Source organism: Mustela erminea, chromosome 7, assembly GCF_009829155.1.
Source record: "Mustela erminea isolate mMusErm1 chromosome 7, mMusErm1.Pri, whole genome shotgun sequence".
NCBI classification, from domain to species: Eukaryota; Metazoa; Chordata; class Mammalia; order Carnivora; family Mustelidae; genus Mustela; species Mustela erminea.
In genome coordinates, this window is record NC_045620.1 from 75,262,216 (window position 1) to 75,282,510 (window position 20,295).

At 35.7% G+C, this 20,295-nt stretch overlaps 1 protein-coding gene across 6 annotated transcripts in view; it reads right to left on the reverse strand.

Moving 5' to 3' along the window:
* Positions 1–1,825: 1,825 nt before the first annotated feature.
* CLHC1 (clathrin heavy chain linker domain containing 1) overlaps positions 1,826–20,295 on the reverse strand; it is a 38,454-nt gene continuing 19,984 nt past the window's right edge. For all 6 annotated transcript variants that reach the window (XM_032352143.1, XM_032352141.1, XM_032352142.1 and 3 more), the window contains 4 exons: positions 15,392–15,566; positions 8,654–8,856; positions 3,479–3,658; positions 1,826–2,118 (listed from right to left, as the gene is read on the reverse strand). In XM_032352143.1, coding sequence (XP_032208034.1) covers positions 1,922–2,118; positions 3,479–3,658; positions 8,654–8,856; positions 15,392–15,566 — 755 coding nt within the window. In that variant the 3' untranslated portion in view covers positions 1,826–1,921. The remainder of the gene's footprint in view (positions 2,119–3,478; positions 3,659–8,653; positions 8,857–15,391; positions 15,567–20,295) is intronic.

Genomic DNA, 20,295 nt, shown 5'->3' on the forward strand with positions numbered 1-20,295 from the left:
GCCAAACTATGGAAAGTACCTAGATGTCCATCAACAGACGAATGGATCAAGAAGATGTGGTATATATACACAATGGAATACTATGCAGCCATCAAAAGAAATGAAATCTTGCCATTTGCGACAACATGGATGGAACTAGAGCGTATCATGCTTAGCGAAATAAGTCAAGCGGAGAAAGACAACTATCATATGATCTCCCTGATATGAGGAAGTGGTGATGCAACATGGGGGCTTAAGTGGGTAGGAGAAGAATAAATGAAACAAGATGGGATTGGGAGGGAGACAAACCATAAGTGACTCTTAATCTCACAAAACAAACTGAGGGTTGCTGGGGGGAGGGGGGTTGGGAGAAGGGGGGTGGGGTTACAGACATTGGGGAGGGTATGTGCTTTGGTGAGTGCTGTGAAGTGTGTAAACCTGGCAATTCACAGACCTGTATCCCTGGGGATAAAAATATATGTTTATAAAAAATAAAAAATTTAAAAAATTAAAAATAAAAAATAAAATGTGTACATGTATTACTTGAAAAATATTATGTTTTAGAAAATTGTAATTATGCATTCATTACTCAGTCTGTGTTTAGCAATATGTGGAAAAACTGAAAACTCAGCTAGTACTCTTCAAGATTTAAAAGATAAGCCAAGCAACCCTAATATAAGCGTGGACAGATAGTTCAACATAGGCAGTAAGTTATGTCAACATATCAAATACTCCACAGAAGGATAATTACACAAATACAAATGGATAGAAATGTGGGATTTAGTAAGTATAAGCCAAGTAGAGAGATATGCATTTCTGGGACCTATTACTTACTTAAGTAATTTATCTTCAATGAATTTATCCATTATGTTATATAGTTATATTACACACACATATTGCTAATCCTCGTGACAAACCTTTAAAGGAGGTATTACTGCCCATATTTTACAAAGAGGAAGTGGTAAGACCAGAATTTGAATACAAGACTGTCTGATTCCAAGTTCATATTCTGTCCGCTATTGAGTACAAAACAGACTCTAAATTTAAATTTAGTAGGGGAAAATTTGACTTTTCATTCTGACTCCATCTAAAAGCAGCTCATTCTTACCATGTCCCATGATCAAGGCTGACATCCAGCTGGTATGGCATAAGGGCTGAAAGCTGTTAGGATTAGTTGGGTCTCTGTTCTGTTTGACTGGGGAGGCCCACGACATACTGATCACTAAATATTTTGAGTATCCTACCTGTCCACGACACAGAATAATTCAGACACTTGAAATCATCCAAAACCACCTCTCATAACACATTTTCCATATCTACAGATATCCCAGAAATGATAAAATGCAAAATTGGCTTCATGTAAAATTTGGCTGGTCTCTCTAGGTAAGAATATGCTAAGACTCCCAACTTGTAGAGTAGAAGCCTAACATTTGCCATTTACATACACCAAAGCAAGGGGTACATCTTTAAATCAATAGCATAAAATTACTATACTGTAGGTTTTCACCAGTGAGTCCAACCTTGAAATTGTATCTTGCCTTTCTTGTTAAAAATCAATCTCAAAGCATTCATTATCTGGGAAATTAGTTGGACAGGATATTATTCACACCTTCCTCAGTTCTTGCTGTAAAAATAGATCCCCAGAAAGAACTATATCTAGACATTAGCTTATGCCCCTAGATAGAAGTGCCTAAACTGAGTTTTATACAAAGTTATACTCTTGGATTTTATCAAGATTCAATATCAGAAATGACCATATAGAAAAAAGAAAGCAACGGTATAAATGTTTCAAGGACAAATCATCACAACAAAAACAGCCCGATGTTTTTCTGAGAGCTTCATACTTTACATTTATTTTTACGTTAGGTATGCCAAAATTAGTTTGCCCAACCAATACACATAAAATGTTATATAAGCTCCCTCAGCTGGTTAAGACACAGAACTACCAAAAAACATGTTCCATTAAGTTGACTGTATCATCCTCTTCAGAAATTTCAGTTACTCCAGCCTGAGAGCGAAGAATGGACATGATGTCTTGAGATAACTGGTCAAAGCCATTCTGTAAACATATATTTGCTATTTCTTGCCAGTTTTCTAATGAGAAAAATTGATCATTTATCATAAGATGTTCGACTATACCTGAGGGAAAAAGATTATAATATTATAGTGGCACTTATTCTTACTTGAAAACCCACACTTAGCAATTCTTCAAAAATAGAAAGGGATATCATTTCAACTATTAAAGTGGCTATTAAAGTTGATCCCTATAAGTTTAAATTGAAGTGTTTCAGTTCAGGTTTAAGTAATCAAGAGTTAGGTTCTTCATCTTTTTCATTAACCTTTTCATGCCTCACTTCAACCCTCTACTACCTCTCACATTCCCACACTGCTATTCATATCCTTCTTGGCTGAAGGCTACAAGGAAGGGGTTTGAAAAAACGAAGAACGAGGGCTCAGCTTTATTCAGAGACTCTAAGGTACCGCTAGACACTATAATATAACTGGGGCCTACAGGTCTAGTTTTCAAGATCCTTCAAATTCTTTTTATAAAATTCCCTAGTAGTGCTGATCCAAGGGCTTGAAAACCTCTTTGGCAAATTCCTCCTATCTCTGGATAGAGAGACACCTCTTAATGATGGGGCTTCTATAACAAATATTTTTCTAAAGGAAATAAAAGAATGATTTTGTTTATTAAAGAAAACTAATGATATTACTTTTGGAAAATCAGTTATGGTGATCCTCTTTGGAATATATTTATTTAGGGAATCATTTCTTATCTATTACCTGCATTACTTATGAAACCTAATGAAAGAGGATCTCTTTTTAAAATATTGTCAGCACTATTATTTTATTTCTACCATGATTATTATTTTTCTGTCAAATAAAATATTTTATTTCATATCTGTAATGAAAATTTCAAAATTATCTTCCCAAATACATTTTCATGTAATTTGCTATTCATTCTTTTAACCCCATATAACAATTCAAAATCCAGCTATCTGCTCAAGTTCCTATATTAAATTAGAGAAAGCAAAGAAAAAAGTGAGACATAATTAGTTATTCTTGATCCCACTCCAGAGTTACATTCAGAGTAAACATAATATGGAAATGACATTTACATATGTATTTAGTTTAAGAATAAAAATATATAGTGTTTATGTCTAAAAATAGCATTTTAAATCATACAAAATTACTAAATATACACATTTGTTAATATATGTACAGCTTTTAGAGTAGTGTTAGCCAGTATGATTATTAAGATGTTCCCCTAAAGCTTCACAAAGATTCTCTCTTCATTGTAATTACCTCAAGAAATACATACTATTGTCAACAAACTATATTGACATGGTAATCTTTACATTTATAAACTCCTAAAGTCAATTCCTGCCGAGAAGGAACTACTCTTAGGAAAAATGGGTTAACTCAGACATAATGATCTTGAACCTTTCCCTAAACAACCACTACTTTCTCTGCTACGATAACATTTTACTATACTTACTTTTCCCACCTTTACTTATTTCTTGAAGTAGCTTAATGCCAACTTTTTTCAGATCCACAGAAAACAGATGAAGTATAGCAAGACCAAAAGATAAAGATGGTGGTTTCCCATTCCATTCTCTAGTCAGACACTGAATTAATTCGATGTGAGGACATAACTTTATTAACTGCATCAGGTCATCTGAAAGTAAAACATACAAAAAACTATGTCTCAACATCCTAGTATGATACATCAACTACGAACTGGGACCAGCTAATGTCTGTACCTGCCAAACAACACTTCTTTTTCCAATTCTTCCAAAGCCCTCAATGAACTCAACAGTACTCTCTCCAATTAAAAAAAAAAAAAATTATGCTCAGTATAGCAAAAATATGAAAGAAAACTTCTTATAACACAGACTACCAGAAAAACAAATTATCAAAGGGTAATTCTATTCTACCATAGGGTAGAATAGAAAGGATTAGATTGGCAATCAGGAAATCTGAGTTCTAATCACAGTTCCGCCAACTGCTTATTTTTTTGGATCTCAGTTTATGCACTTTAAAAGTGCTAGAATTGGTATCTCCAATTTCTAAGGTTCCATCTAATACTACATTATGTTTGTCTATACCCTGAGACTGATATTTGGATCAGTTCCTAGTCAGTATAATTTGTTTCTTCCCGTGCCTTGCACAGAAAAAGGGTTTCAGTAATTTTTTTCCTAAAAATATCAAGTATTTAGAAACTCAAAAATGAAGACTTTAAGAAGGTATCAGCCAGTTCAAGTAGCTGGAGGCTGAGCCATATGAAGTTGCCTGTATTTGACCATTTTTGACTCCAAATTCATATGGTTTAATACACTGGCTAACTACTGAGTTCATCTAGTACTGCAATCATGATTTACAATCTTTTTTTTTTTAATTTTTTTTTTGAAGATTTTATTTATTTGAGAGAGAGACAGTGAGAGAGAGCATGAGCAAGGAGAAGGTCAGAGGGAGAAGCAGACTCCCCATGGAGCCAGGAGCCTGATGCGGGACTCGATCCTAGGACTCCGGGATCATGACCTGAGCTGAAGGCAGTCATCCAACCAACTGAGCCACCCAGGCATCCCATGATTTACATTCTTAAATTTGTAAACTTTATGTTAATTTACTAAAGTTTTTCAAGTAAAAATACTCTTCTTGGGTCACAACAGAGATAGTTTTCAGAATAATTTCTGAGAGCCTTACAAGAACTCCCATAAACATAATTTGCACTCTGACAGGCAATATAAGTGTTTATTTAACACAAATTTCTGTACTGGGAACTTAAATCTATTAAATCACTGCATTTAATATTCAATATAAGTGAGACATTATTCTCACATTGAAAGGGAAGAAACAGGTTTAGAGAAGTTAATTTTCCCAAAATTATACGCATGATATAAAGTAGAACAGTTCATCTGACCTCCCAGAGTCTATGACCTTTCAATCTATAGTAATGCTCCTCCAAAATAATAAATACATGTATGTGTGTGCACTGTATGCATGTATGTATATTTACACATGCATGCACACACACACACACACACACAAAATACAGAGAAATACAGGGAGAAATGGTAAAAGAAGAAACAAGGAATAACAGAATATAACTCTGTATCAATAAAGTCAAAAAATTTTTTTTTAATTTCCATAGAGAAGAGGTAGAAGTTTATGATTTCGGTCACTCAAACTGGCCTCCACTAAGGTGAAGCTATTATATAGCACCCCTCTGCCTCCAACATTTCATAACTCACACATCTCACTCTGCTTCATTCAATCAGGTATTCAAATCCCTTTCTCCCTGAATTCATTAATTAACCAATATTTATTCAAATATGTGCAAGGTATGGTCTCTGACTAATTAGAAGGAATACAAATTCCAATCTCATGACCTTTCCCCTCTGCTTACCACATTTTGGAATCCATTTCATCATTCCTTGGTTTGACATATTATTAATCATTTTTTTAAAAGATTTTATTTATTTATTTGAGAGAGAGACAGTGAGAGAGAGCATGAGTGAAAGGAAGGTCAGAGGGAAAAGCAGACTCAACATGGAGCTGGGGGCCGGATGTGGGACTTGATTCTGGAACTCTGGGATCATGACCTGAGCTGAAGGCAGTCGTCCAACCAACTGAGCCACCCAGGCGTCCCTATTAATCATTTTTTTATCTCATGGATGTTCTGGGTTTTTTGGTTTTGTTTTGTTTTGTTTTTTAAAGACTTTATTTATTTATTTGACAGAGATCACAAGTAGGCAGAGAGGCAGGCAGAGAGAGAGAGGAAGGCAAGCAGGCTCCCCACTGAGCAGAGATCCCAGGACTCTGGGATCATGACCGGAGCTGAAGGCAGAGGCTTTAACCCACTGAGCCACCCAGGCGCCCCATGGATGTTCTGTTTTAATAAGATTATAAAGGCATACCAAGTATGATACCTGTTTAACTCACAAATATCTAGAGCTTTGGTTCTCAAAATATGGTCTAGGGTGTACAAAGTCAAAACTACTTTCATAAAAACACTAAGTTGTTATTTGATTTTTTCATTCTCATTCTCTCACAAATATACATGAGACTACATGACACGTGATATTACAAAAGACTGAATATAGAAGTGGATATGGGAAGCCAGCTATCTTCTATTAAACCAGACATTACAGAGATTTACAAAATGTGGAAAATGCAACTCCTTTTATGAAATTCTTTGGTTTGGGAAGTTATTTTTTATAAAAAAATTTTTATTATTATAATATGTCATGGGCTTATTGTTATTTTAAATGAATAAAGAAATATTTTTAAATCTTCTGCTTTAATGTCTAACAGGATAAATATCAGTAGACATAACCCACGTAAGAAAAAGCTCTTTGGGATGTTCAGTGGTTTTTAGAAGTATAAAAGAGACCCAAGACCACAAAGTTTGAGAAGCTCACATTTAAAATAGGTATTTCCAATTTCCAGATATGTACATTCAATTGTTTAATGATAATGGGAAAGTGAACAAACAAATCATTTCAGGCTTTATTCTAAAAATTATTGGGGGTGGAAATAACTTTTAAAACAGATGCTCTTTTAGTAACAGTTACGCTTTTGGAACAAATTTCTTAGAATTTTTCTGTTTTTGTTTGGCTTGGGTTTTTAAATTTGTAAATGTTTGACTGATAGTCTAAATCTAAGGGACAGCATTTTTTTCTGAAGCCAGAAAGTATTAACAAATTGAATCTGACTCCCAAGACCAATATGATACCATGGAAAGCTGTGGCTGTTTCTCATTAAAAAGTAAAATAAGGAAAGTAATTTTCAAACATTGTTTGTTTGAAAGTTATTTTTTTCTCATTACTATTTTCATCTTTCATGTGCTAAAGAAATTCTGAGAATAAACATCAAGGTTCTAATTACATAAAAGTGTTATTACTTCATAAATTATTATAATATATATTTAATCATTTTAGATTGTAATGCACTACTAGAAGAACAGAACAATATGATAATGAGTCAGTCATGTTTCTATTCACTTATGCAAGGCAAATTTTGCAAGCAAAACAGAAACTTAACATTTCAGTCAATAAAAATTCTAAGAGTAATTAAACCTATGTCTAATTAAACCTCCATGTCTAAACTGACTAAAATAACCTATCATCTATGGAAAAATAAAACCTAAAACAGAAATTGAATCTGCATACTTAGATAATAAAAATAAAATATATAATTCATTCAACAAATATTGAGTACTATACCAGATTCTGTTCTGTTGTTGTTGTGTGTATAGGCAAATTACTTACTTCTTTGAGCCTTAGCCTCTCTGGGGAAACAGAGTTTTTTTTAATCTATAAAATAGGGATAATAACAAAACATACTTTATTTTTTTAAGTCTTTTTTTTTTTAAGATTTTATTTCTTTATTTGTCAGAGAGAGAGAAATAGCACAAGCAGGCAGAATGGCAGGCAGAGGCAGAGAGAGAAGCAGGCTCGCAAGGAGCCTGATGCGGGACTCAGTCCCAGGACCCTGGGATCATGACCTGAGCTGCTTAACCAATTGAGCCACTCAGGCATCCCCCAAACCTACTTTATAGTTAACATAACGATTTAAGTAAGGTCATGCATGTAAAAAGCCAAATTATAGTATCAAGTGTAACAAATAAAGAAATTCATAACTTTAAAAACTAGATCCTAAGGAAAATTCAATTTATTGTTTGAAATTGACCAGATTCAACAGCCATCAATGTTCTTCTTTCCTGGAAAAAATATGACCTAAAAGTGCTATGTTTTATTCTATTTGCAACTTCTTAGAATTGGGGTACAAAGCCTGCAAATCAGAATTGAGACACAGTCCTGGGATGTGGGAGATGTCAGGATGCCTGTACATTTAGATTTCTGATGAACTAAACTCGAAATAAAAGATCAACTCATTCAACTAAGGTTACCTTAAGGTTGACAATGATCTCAGATCATTCCCAATTACAAGCCAGGTGTTTCAAAATTTTGAAATGAAGATTATTTTACTAAGTCTTCATTTCTAATGCTTATACATAGTCCAGAACATTTATGTAACAAGTAAATTCATCCATTAAAAAAAAAAATCCTTTAAGTAGGATGGTCTAAAATACCTGCAAAATAAACTGTGTACTTCAGAGGGAGAGAAGCAGTAACACCCTGACATTTACTTTCTCCAAGGCTGCTAGGCTCTCTCACAGGACAGCCCCAGGCTCAGTCCCTGGTACCTTTGCCAGACACTTGAGGAAAACATCTCCTCAGCCATAACTGACCTTAAGGCAAAGACCACTCTGAGGGGGCTGTCCACAGCTAACCAGGACCTACCATGAGTACCACAGACAAACTTCGCTTTCTTGGTTCGCAGTTGCTTCTGTGCAAACCGTGGCTCTCTTCCTTCTCTGGGGCTCAGTATCTCCACTTACATGGTGGGCCTAGCAGTGCCTACCTGATGGGACTGTTGTAGGGATTGGCTGGAAGGATGTGAGAACACCTCAGCCAGAGTCTGGCACAAAGTAGGTACTCAATAAAAGTTAGATAGGTTTTGCTAACAACAAACAGACAAATCTACTCATCAGTATATGTGAAACAGACTTTAAAATGTAAATCCAAAATATTGCCTACTACCACAGGTGATCTCACAATTAAAGTCTAGAATTCAAATGCATACAATTAAGTAGACTGGCACTCACCGTAAGTAAAGTCCTTGAATTGCTGTATGTATTCCATGGCCCCAGGAATCTGGCCCTGTTTACATATGCAAAGAAGAGCTTTCTTGTGCAGGCCACATTCACTGTAGATCATCTGAGCTAAAGCCAGGCACTTGGCTTTGTTATAAGTATCCTGTTCCCCATAATCACAAATCACATCCCCCAACTCTTCAGAAAATGTGAGCCTAGAGCAAGCAGATCAATAGGTAATACTTTAGAGAGTTCTTCATGAGTGAGTGGATGAAAATATCTGAATACAATACAGTAGAACTGGATTGTCCAGGGTCTGTAAGAATTCCAAGTTAATAGGCAATTGATATAGAAGAAATTAAACATACTTAAGATTTAACAACAACCAGAAAAAACTATCAGCATGTATTCTTTTGGGGGAAGACATTTTAGTGAAAACAAGCTCAAGTTTTTAAAAAATCTACAAACACAGTGAAAACTCCCCATAGAAGACTGACAGGAATTAAAATGACAAGGTAAAGAAAAATTCTCTTATAATTGAGGATCTCAATGTTTTCAGATGTTACCTAGATTCTAAACCCTGTAGAATGTAAGAACTCATTAAATATTAGTTAATAACAGCAACAACAAATTTTAGCTCAAAATTAGTGATAGATCTTGCAATGTTTGTAAGAAATGTGTGATTTAAATTGTTAAAGATATATACAAAACAACAGGGGGAATAAAAGGATATAAGATATCCCTACTAGGAGAGACTGAAGAAGTAGTTCTTTTCAGATGGTTCACTTGAATAGGTTTCAGTTGTCATCACATTTTTAAAATTTTTTAATTTTTTACTTGTCATCACCTTTTAATGTGCCATCTTCAAACAAAGTTGAAGTGAACCATCTGCACTAGCACACTGCACCTAGAAATGATCAGCAAAGGCCAAAACACATTTGGGTATGATTAAAGATATTACTTCTAATCACCAGTTTTACAGAGATTTTATTTTAGTTATATTTTCAATAGCTACAGAATAACAGCAATCATATAATATTGCTGCCTGCATACATGTAACAAAATGCTAATAACATTAAAATGAAATCCTGAAACCCCTGCAAAATGTCTGTTTACTGAAAACTCAGGAAATAAATAAAGCCTTCCATGTTTATCAGGGTGGCCAGAGAGAGGTAGGTCTAAAATCAAAAGGCAGCTTCTGAGTAGAAATCAATTATTTACTAAGTAAATACCTGACTTCTACATTTTAGTACCAAAATATAGGTTTTGGTAGCTACAGCCCCGATGTTTCCTAAAGCTGAACTACTAATTATTTCAGTATTTTTAGTGACCGTATTCCCAGAGCAAGATGATAATATCAGTATTTTAGTTATTTCTTCTCTAAATATAGTTTTATTTATTTATTTATTTATTTAAACGAAAGCTTTATTTGACAGACAGCGATCACTAGTAGGCAGGGAGAGGGAGGAAGCAGGTTCCCCTCCGAGCAGAGAGCCCGATGCGGGGCTCGATCTCAGGACCCTGGGATCATGACCCGAGCCAAAGGCAAAGGCTGTAACCCACTGAGCCACCGAGGTGTCCCTATAGTTTTATTTTTTTAAGAAGTCACCACCATTATGTTGTTCCACCTGAAAGAAGGCCAGAGCTGAGGACCGAGGCTGCTGTGTCTCCATTTGTCACTTTCCAAAAGGAAGATGAGGAAAGAAGAATATGATTAAAAAGGAAAATTACTGAAAGGGAGAAAATGGGTCAAGCCCCAAAAGAATGGAATCGACCCTGAAGGAAAAAAGGTGAAAGACAAACAGGGATTCTAGCCCTGGGGGAAAGGGACGTAATCAAGCACCCTGAACCTGGCCAGGAAATGAGCCGAGGAACCTCTGCCCACATATCCCCCACAGTCACCTCATCATCATACCTTCTTTCTGTTTCTCCAAAGCCCCCTTCTTGGTTCTCCCACCCCTACTTCCAATTCCAAGTAGACTGTTTTAGGGACTTCTGAAAGTGGATCTCCAGCCTGATTCTGGAGAACACAAATGACTAATAAGTAAAAGAAAATATGCTTAACTCCACTAGTAAACTAAGGCATATTTGACTATAAACCAGACTGTAGATTTTTTTAAAAGATTTTATTTATTTATTTGAGAGAGAGACAGTGAAAGAGAACATGAGCGAGGAGTAGGTCGGAGGGAGAAGCAGACTCCCCATGGAGCTGGGAGCCCGATGTGGGACTCGATCCCAGGACTCCAGGATCATGACCTGAGCCGAAGGCAGTCGTCCAACCAACTGAGCCACCCAGGCGCCCCCAGACTGTAGATTTTTAAGCTAAAATAAAGGTAACATATAATCACTAAATCTATGCATGATATTTATTTACTTTTTTTTTTTTTTTTGTAGGGTTCAGTTTGTAAAGTTAACCTGTCAGAGGATATTTTTCCACTTCTAGGAGCAGTGTCTGCAATTTAGAGACCTAAAGCCAGTACAGCATCATTTCTTAAGTTTAGATTATGTGTCAAGTGATCGGACTTTCCTCAGGTAAGAAAGACTAAGAGAGCCAAGCCTGGCTCTGTGTAGGGCTTCAAAGAAAGAACCACAGAACTTTTTAAGGTCGCCATATGATGGAGGCCAGGTCATCAGAGTCAGAGACCAGAGATCAGAGGTTAAGAATAAAGAATGTGAATCACCTTTAGTATCCTGTTAGAGCATCTCAGGATCCTTAAAAGTGGTGGTATTTTCCAAATTTATGCACTGAGTGAATTGTATAAGAATTTAAATTCTTACCACTACAGGAATAATCAGCCAAGAACCATCAGTATACCTAGGGAAATCAATCTTGTCTGAAATTTCTCTGCACTGATCACAGGTGATAACGAACATGCACTTTTTAATGGTATTCTCATGTCTGAGCCATCAACAGGGCCCCCTGATAAGTACATTTTGTGGAGGGTGTGGAAGGTATGACCAGGTGGAACAAGAAAGAGGCAAAGCAGGGAAGTAGGGTATATGTATGGAGAAGTTTCCTAAAGCAGAATTAACTATTATGTGAACAGGAAGTGAAGCTGTTTACGAGGTGTGGAAAAAAGATCCCCTGCACTGGTAAACAACAGGGCCACCAATCCAGTAAAGTCTGGGATTATCCAGCATCATGCAAGGGGAAATGGTGAATTTGGAATGGGCACAAGGAGGCAGTAGTACTTGCCATTTTTATGTCTGGGACATTTCTAAATCATGAATCTATTATTTAGGGAGTGTTTACATTAGTCCATCTATCCTCCTTATGATAGGTGAAAACTGTAACTACTCTATAATATGTATCCTATGTCCCTATGCATCCAGAGCCAAGGAAGCATAGCCCTTACACTGCAAAATAAGCAGGCCATGGCTACTAGACAGACGACAGGGAGGCCTTTCCTCATTCTGCATTCCAGCACTCACAGCCCAACCTATGTCCACACAGACTCAACAAGAACCGCTTGATCTTCATAAGCAGGCACACACTCTTTTAGTCCTCTCTGCTGGACCGGTCTCTCTTCCCAGCTGACTGTTAACAGCTCACAGCTCTCTACTTTCCCAAAGAATTGCCCTCAGCTGACTGGAGCTACCCTGTCCAGAAAATTATAACCCCCAGTAGTTAAGAACAGATGACTGACTAAGAAAGCATAGAAAAGGCCAGTCCCATAATTCAAGAAGAAACAACTCTGGTATGGTTTAGGTTCTGTAGTGCTCTCCCTGTAATGCTATCTATTACTAGACTTTACCTGAGTTCACATCCTTGCTCGACAGTTTGCCCTTCTCCATCCCTTCTCTCTTCTTCCCTTACACTACTTCTCGATTTGTCTATCAGTGAATGACAAGCACTCGGATCTAATTATCATGTTCTCTTTAAGGGAAGTGGGAACCTGAGAGCCAAATATCTTCCTCTCTTCTCTGTTATGTAACAACAATCTTCCCTTCTCATGATAATCAAAGTCGATCATGCTCACAGAACCTCAAGCTGCAGGAATAGAAAACACAAACTCCCTGTGATGGTTAATTTTATGTGTCACCTTGACTGGCTCCTAGAGTGCCCAGATATTTAGTCAAATATTATTCTGTGAGTCAGTGAGGATGTATTTGAAAGAAAATGATCAGTAGACTGAATAAAGCTGATTGTTGTGAATGTGGATGGCTCTCATCCAATCAGTTGAAGGCCTGAATGGTACAAAAAGGCTGACCCTCTTTCAAATAAGACGGAACTCTTCCTGCTTGACTGCTTAACTGTGACATCAGTCTTTTCCAACCTTTGGACTAAAACAGAAACATTGGCTTTCCTTGAGTCTTGAGCAGCCTGAAACTTAACACCATTGGTAAGTGTTAAGGCCTCTCTTGGGTCTCTAGCTTGCTGACTGCAGATCTTGGGATTTACCAGCCTCCATAATCGCACAAGCCCATTTCTTCATGTATATATATATAATTATATATATATATATATATATATATATATATATTCATTCTATTTATTCTGTTTCTCTGGAAAATTCCAATTAATACATTCTCCAAGTGGGCACTGATAGCTGTGTAGAGCCACTCTTTTACCTCCCAGACCCAAGTATTCCACCAACTGGGGATACACCATATAATTTTCACTATTTTAAAGAGTGCATTTCTTCCTGAAGCATGTTACTCCATCTTCAAAGGATGGAGGGAAAAGCTGGCATCACCGAGACACAACCTGAACCATCCATGAACCAAGTTTGGGTTTTTTCTTCCTTGTCTGCTGGTCTTATGTTACCCCACCCCAGCATGAGGCCATAGGTGTGAGCTGTGGAAGTACTGTCAGCCAGTTGGTGGTAGTTGACATGGGTTCTGGGCCATCTACTTCTGAAGTTAACCTGTATACTCTGGATCTGCTTGAGCATGATCCTGATTGTACCTAATTTTAGTTGGACTCTTTGAGCCCACCTGACCTCATGACTTGGTGAGCCTGTCAGAATCCAGTTCATGATGAGCAGCTCTCTAGTTCCAGTCATTGGTGTTCCCTGGGTAGACACTCCAACTTTAGCAGGACCCAGAAAAATAGAAGACTATTCTTTTTAATAGTATATAATAGCTTGTTACAGGTGGCAGATAATCTACTGGGATATCTCTGCATAGTCCCATGCCAAATGAAAACTGTTAGTGGGTATCAACCATCATAGTTTGATAAAGGCATGGCAACCACAGTCATCCTACCAGACAAGCCATCAAGACCAACAGAAGCATAAGAGTAAGAAGAATATAAAATGGACATAGGAGAAAGATAAGTAATAATTAATATGAATGAATCCCAAAATAACTATAAGTGAAAGAGCCAGACCAAGAAGAAAAAATAATACATAATATATAATTCCATTTTTATAAAATTCTAGAAAAATGAAACCTCATCTATTATGACAGAAAGTAGATCAGTGGTTACTTGGAGACAGAATGGGGATAGAATGAGATTGATTATCTCAGCTGTGGTGATGATTGCATGGGTATATACATATGTCAAAACTTGTCAAGCTGTATACTACAAATATGTGCAGTTTATTATATGTCAATTACATCTCTACAATGCATTTTACAAAAACTCATCAAATTGTACATTTGAAATATGTATCAAATATTGTATGCAAATTATGTATCAATAAAGTTGTAAAAAACAAATTACAACCCTAGGATCCATTATCATGACAGGAGCTATAGTATATCCCACTAACCCGCCTGTTCTAAGATTCCCCCAGAATTATACCCACAAAGTCCTGGAGAAGTTGTGCCTAGATAGAATGAAGTTAAGGTAAGAAGAAGATACATAGGTGCTGTGCAAATGGCTGACTGTAATAAATGCTGTTTTAATGTCCTGCCCGGATCCTCCTTCCCCAGCTGCTCTGAGTATTGGCTGCCAGTGGCTTACAGGTCCCTCCTTTCTATAGGATTGCCCTTCACTAGCATGAGCCACCATGCCTCAACCAGGCAGCTCATAGTTCTAATAGAGAGGTACAAAAGGCTGGCCCCTCTGCCTCGAGGGGGACAGCTTTGTGCCTTTGTGCCTCTATAAATAAGACCAAGGTTAAAACTTGCCTGAGAACACATCCTTTCCTAGCTTCGCAAACACACACACACACACACATCTCTATTCTGCTTCACTCACTCCCTTAAACATGTTTTTTTGTTTTGTTTTGTTTTTTGAGAAGCCATCCCTCTATCAACAATGTACACTCAAATCCATGTCTGAGGCTTTAGTACTAGGGAATCTAACCTAAGGGGGCTCTAGTACAAATCTGCCAATCTGTACTGAAACCTAATTCCAAGAAGTCATCTCCTATCTATTCTTACTGGTTTGTATGTTCTAAATGTTACTTTGGTCCACATCCATCCTGCTTCTAAGTTTTCTCTAGGTTTATTCTTTACTTGTACCCACAATCTGTCTGGATCCAGGTCCCTGCCTTATCCCTCTGAGTAGCATGACACTGATTTATCCTTTTCTATCCTTACTAATCAACTTCTATCCACCATAAAGTGGTCATGAATCATCTGTGAACTGCCATTACACAACTCCTGATCTGGGCCCATTGTGACTAGGCCTCATCACTGCTTGAATGCTTAGTAAATCTTTTCTGACCAATTAATGCAGCAGTGACCTGAGATAAATATTCAAATAATGTACTAATAAAAAAAACTATTGAAATCTTGAGAATAAACAACTTTAATAACCAACTATCAAAATTAAGTTAAAAACTTTACTTTGCTTACCTTTCCTGGGTGACCCAATTGATAACTAAATCTAAACGTTTTTCAGATAATCCACATTTGATTCCTTCCAGGGTTAGCTCTGCATTAATAGGACGTCTATATGCATGACTTGTACTAAAGATGGCCTCAAAAAATAAGAGTAATGGAAAAGGCTTGCCTCTAATCTTTCCAACAGCTATAGAGAGAAGAAAAGTTTTTGAGTTGAACACTTTAAGTAAATAACAGTTTGCTTTTTCTTTTTATATTCACCTCTTCGCATCTTCAAAAAATTTCAATCTACAATTTTAGATTATATGCTTAAACATGTAAAAATACATGCTTATAACTTATAACTAATGCTTAGGATTAAACATTACATTTAATGACTAAGTATTACATGCTTTGTAAAAAGAGAGGCAGAGACTGGAGTGATGTGTCTACAAGCCAAAGAATGCCAAAAATTGTTGACAGCCACCTAGAAGCTAGGAGAGAAATAGAGAATATAATCTCCCTCAGAACCTTCACATGGAAATTGTAAAAGCTGAAGGAATATACCACCAGCAGACCTGCACTATAAAAAATAATAAAGGTAGTCTTTCAGCCAGAAGGAAAATAATACCTGATGGAAATATGAATCTACATAAAATGAAAACCAGAAATAGTATACACAATGAATATAAGTATTTAGAAGCGTATTATTTTTATATAGTACATCAAGTGGTAGAATATCACCTGAGGGCAGAATGTGATAAGTTAAAGATAGAAATTACAAACCCTAAAGCAACAACCAAAATAAGACAACAAGGAGTTACAGCTCATAATCAGCAAAGGAGAAAAATGGAATCATGAAAAATTTCAACTAATCCAAAAGAGGGCAGAAAAAGTGGGGGGGAGTGGTAACAAAGAAGAGGTAAGAAAGAGAGAGAACAAACAAAATGCAACCATGTCAACAATCACATTAAATGTAAGTGATCTAAACACTCCAACTGAAAGGCAGAGATTGTCAAAGTGTATAAAAAAGTAGGATGTCAAATAAATAAATAAATAAAATCTTCAACCCCCAAAACAAAAAAAAAAAAACAAAAAAACAAACAAAAAAAAACCACAAAAACTGCAGAATCGCAGCATCTGTTTCTTAGAAGACACTGACTTTATTTATTTTTAATTTTAAGTTTTTATTTAAAGTCTAGTTAGTTAATATATATGGTAAAATTGGTTTCAGGTATAGAATTTAGTGATTAATCACTAACATATAATAACACCCAGTACTCATCACAACAAGCACCCTCCTTAAAACCCATCACCCATTTAGTCCATTTTCCTGGCCTATCCTCAGTTTATTCTCAATAGTTAAAAGTCTCTTATGGTTTGCTTCTTTTTTCTCCCCCTTTCCCCTATGTTCATCTGCTTTGCTTCTTAAATTCCACATGAGTGAAATAATGTGGTATTGGTCTTTCTCTGACTGACTTATTTCACTTAACATAATACACTCGAGTTCCATCCATGTCGTTGCAAATGGCAAGATTTCACTCTTTTTGATGGCTGAGTAATATTCCATTGTATATATATGTATGTATATAGTAGATACACACACACACACACACACACACGCAAACATATAGATAGATACAGAAATTTTCTTTATCCAATGGACATTTGGCTCTTTCCATAGTTTGGCAATTGTTGCTATCAACATCAGGCATTAGGATGCATGTAGAAGACAATGACTTTAAATGCAAAGACACAAATAGATCTAAAGTAAGAATATGGGAAAAGACATACAATGCTAATACTAATCAAGAGAAAAATGGTGTCATGCTCCTAATTTCAAACCTTACTACAAAGCTATAGTAATCAAAATTATATGATACTGACATAGGACAGATATCTAGGGAAATATAATAGAATTAAGAGTCCAGAAATAAACTCTAAACATTTATAGTCAATTGATTTTGGACAAAGGGGCCAAAACAATTCACTGGATAAAGAACAGTCTTTTCAACAAATGGTGCCAGGATAACTAGATATCTACAGGCAAAAGAATCAATTTGGATCACTATCTTATACCATACACAAAAATTAACTCAAAGTAGATCACAGACCTAAACATACAAAACTCTTAGAAGGAAATACAGGATCTTAAGTTAGGCAAAGACTTCTTAAATATAACATCAAAAGCACAGCTATAAAATAAAAGATGGGTAAATTCGTCTTCAACAAAATTAAAACTTGTGTGCTTCAAAAACCACCATCAAGAGGCACCTGGGTGGCTCAGTCAGTTAAGTGTCAAACTCTTGATCTTGGCTCAAGTCTTTATCTCATGGTCATGAGTTCAAGCCCTGCACTGGGCTCCATGCTAGACACAGAGCCTACTTAAAAACAAAACAAAACAACACCATCAAGAAAGTGAAAAGAGGGGAACCTGTCTAAGTCAGAAGAACATGTGACTCTTGATCTTGGAATTATGAGTTTGAGCCTCTCCTTGAATGTAGAGATTACTAAAAGAAGAAGAAGAAAAAAATACCCCACAGATTGGAAGAAAATATTTGCATATCATCTGTCTGATACAAGATTTTTATCCAGGATATAAAAAGAACTCTCACAACTGAATAATAAAAACACAAATAACATAATTTTAAAATGGGCAAATAATAGACATTTCTCCAAAGATATACAAATGGCCAATAGGCACATGAGAAGATGCTCAACACTATTAGTCATTAGGGATTCATAAATCAAAGTCACAATGAGAGAACACTCACCTTGATGAGCACTGAGTAATATACAGAATTTTTGATTTATTACATTATACACCTGAAATTAATATATTATAACACTGTAGGTTAACTATAGTGGAATTAAATTTTTAAAAAAATAATAAACAAATAAATCAATCCACAATGATATTATTATCTCACATGGATTAGAAAGGCTACAACAAAAAGACAGACATTAACAAGGGCTGGTAAGGATGTGAGGAAATTGGAATCCTCATATATTGCTGGTGGGAATGAAAAATAGTACAGTTTAGCAGCAGTTCCTCAAAGTGTTAACACAGAGTTACTATATAACCCAGCAATTCCACTCCTAGGTATCTACCCAAAAGAAATAAAAACATATGTCCACATAAAAACTTGTATACAAATGCCCATAGCTGCATTATTCATAATAGCCAAAAAGTAAAAACAACCCAAATTACTATCAACTGGCAAAAGGATGAACAAAATGCATTATGTATCCATACAATGGAACAGTATGTTATAGCATGAATAAACCTCAAAAACATCATGCTAAGTGAAGGAAGCCAGTGACAAAAAAAAACAAAAAAACAAAAAAACAAAAAAAAAACTTCATTGCACAATCCTATTTATATGAAAAGTCCAGAATAGGCAAATCTATATAGATAGCAAGTAGATTAGTGGTTACCTAGGGTTTAGAGAGGGAGCAGGGGGTAGAGAATGAGGAATTAATGGGTATAAGGTTTATCTTTGGAATGAAAGATGTTCTAAAATTAAGTTATGAAAATGGTTATATAGCTATGTAATTATAATAAATTAATTTTTAAATTGTGGAATTTTCCCCAGGAAGGCAATAAATTACATTAACAGGCTAAAAGACAACACCACATTTTCATCTCAATAAAAGCAGAAAAAGTATTTGACAAGTCTAACATTCACCCCTGATAAAATTCTCACCAATCACAGAGGGGAATGTCATCAACCTCATAAAGGGCATCTACGAAAAATCTACAGTTCATATCATTCTTAATGATCAAAAACAAAGCAATGATATCTGCTCTCATCACTTCTATTCAACACTATAATGGAAGATCTAGCCACTGAAATAAGGCAAGAAAAAGAAATAATAGACATCCATATTGGAAAGTAGAAGGTGGAACTCTTTCTTAGCAGATGATGTAATTAGCTATGTAGAAATTCTAGGAATACACAATAAAAGTATTAGAATTAATAAACAAGTTTAAAGAGGCCACAGAATACAATATCAATATATAATAATCAATTGTATTTCTATATACTACTAACAAACAATTTTGGAAATTGAAATAAAAAATTTTAATATAAATATAAAATATTTAAAAATAAAGCTGACAAAAGATGTACAAGACCTAAACACAGACTAAAAATCACTTCTCTTTGCTCTGTGTTCCTTATGAAACTATAAATGCTCTGTGGTAGAAACCTCTTACGTCATCATTCTTTAGGCTTTGGCTACTTTTATATACACCAATTTAAAACTCAGACTTATAAAAATTAACAGTTTAACACCCAAAGGTACAGTGTCATTAATCATGATGTATGACTACTTCTGCAGGGTAACATGAACTAAAAATCAGTTATCTAATTATAAATAATTGTTGGAATGGTTTTTTGACTTTGAGTCCACTGAATAAAAGCTACAAGATTATACTCTGTATTACAACCACTAGGATAGAATACCAAAAATTGTGCATGCAAAAATATGAGACAGGCCATTTACACACAATTCACAAATGATCTCTATAAGTATTGTAAATATGTATGTTCATATGCATTATGTATATGACAACAAATTTTTCATGTTCAAATAAATGTAAAAGAACATTTTTGTGGGATGCCTGGGTGGCTCAGTTGGTTAAGCTGCTGCGTTGGGCTCAGGTCATGATCCCAGGGTCCTGGGACTGAGTCCCACATTAGGCTCCTTGCTCAGCAGGGAACCTGCTTCTCTCTCTGCCTCTGCCTGCTTATATGTTTTCTCTCTCTCTCTCTGACACATACATAAATAAATAAAATCTTTTAAAAAAAACACATTTTTTTTCACTGTTGAATTTAAAGGGCTTTGGAGGGAAAACTAATCAAAAACAGGCTGTATATATTTGACATCAAAAATTTCCACATAAAATGAAAATAATAGGAAAAATTATCTGT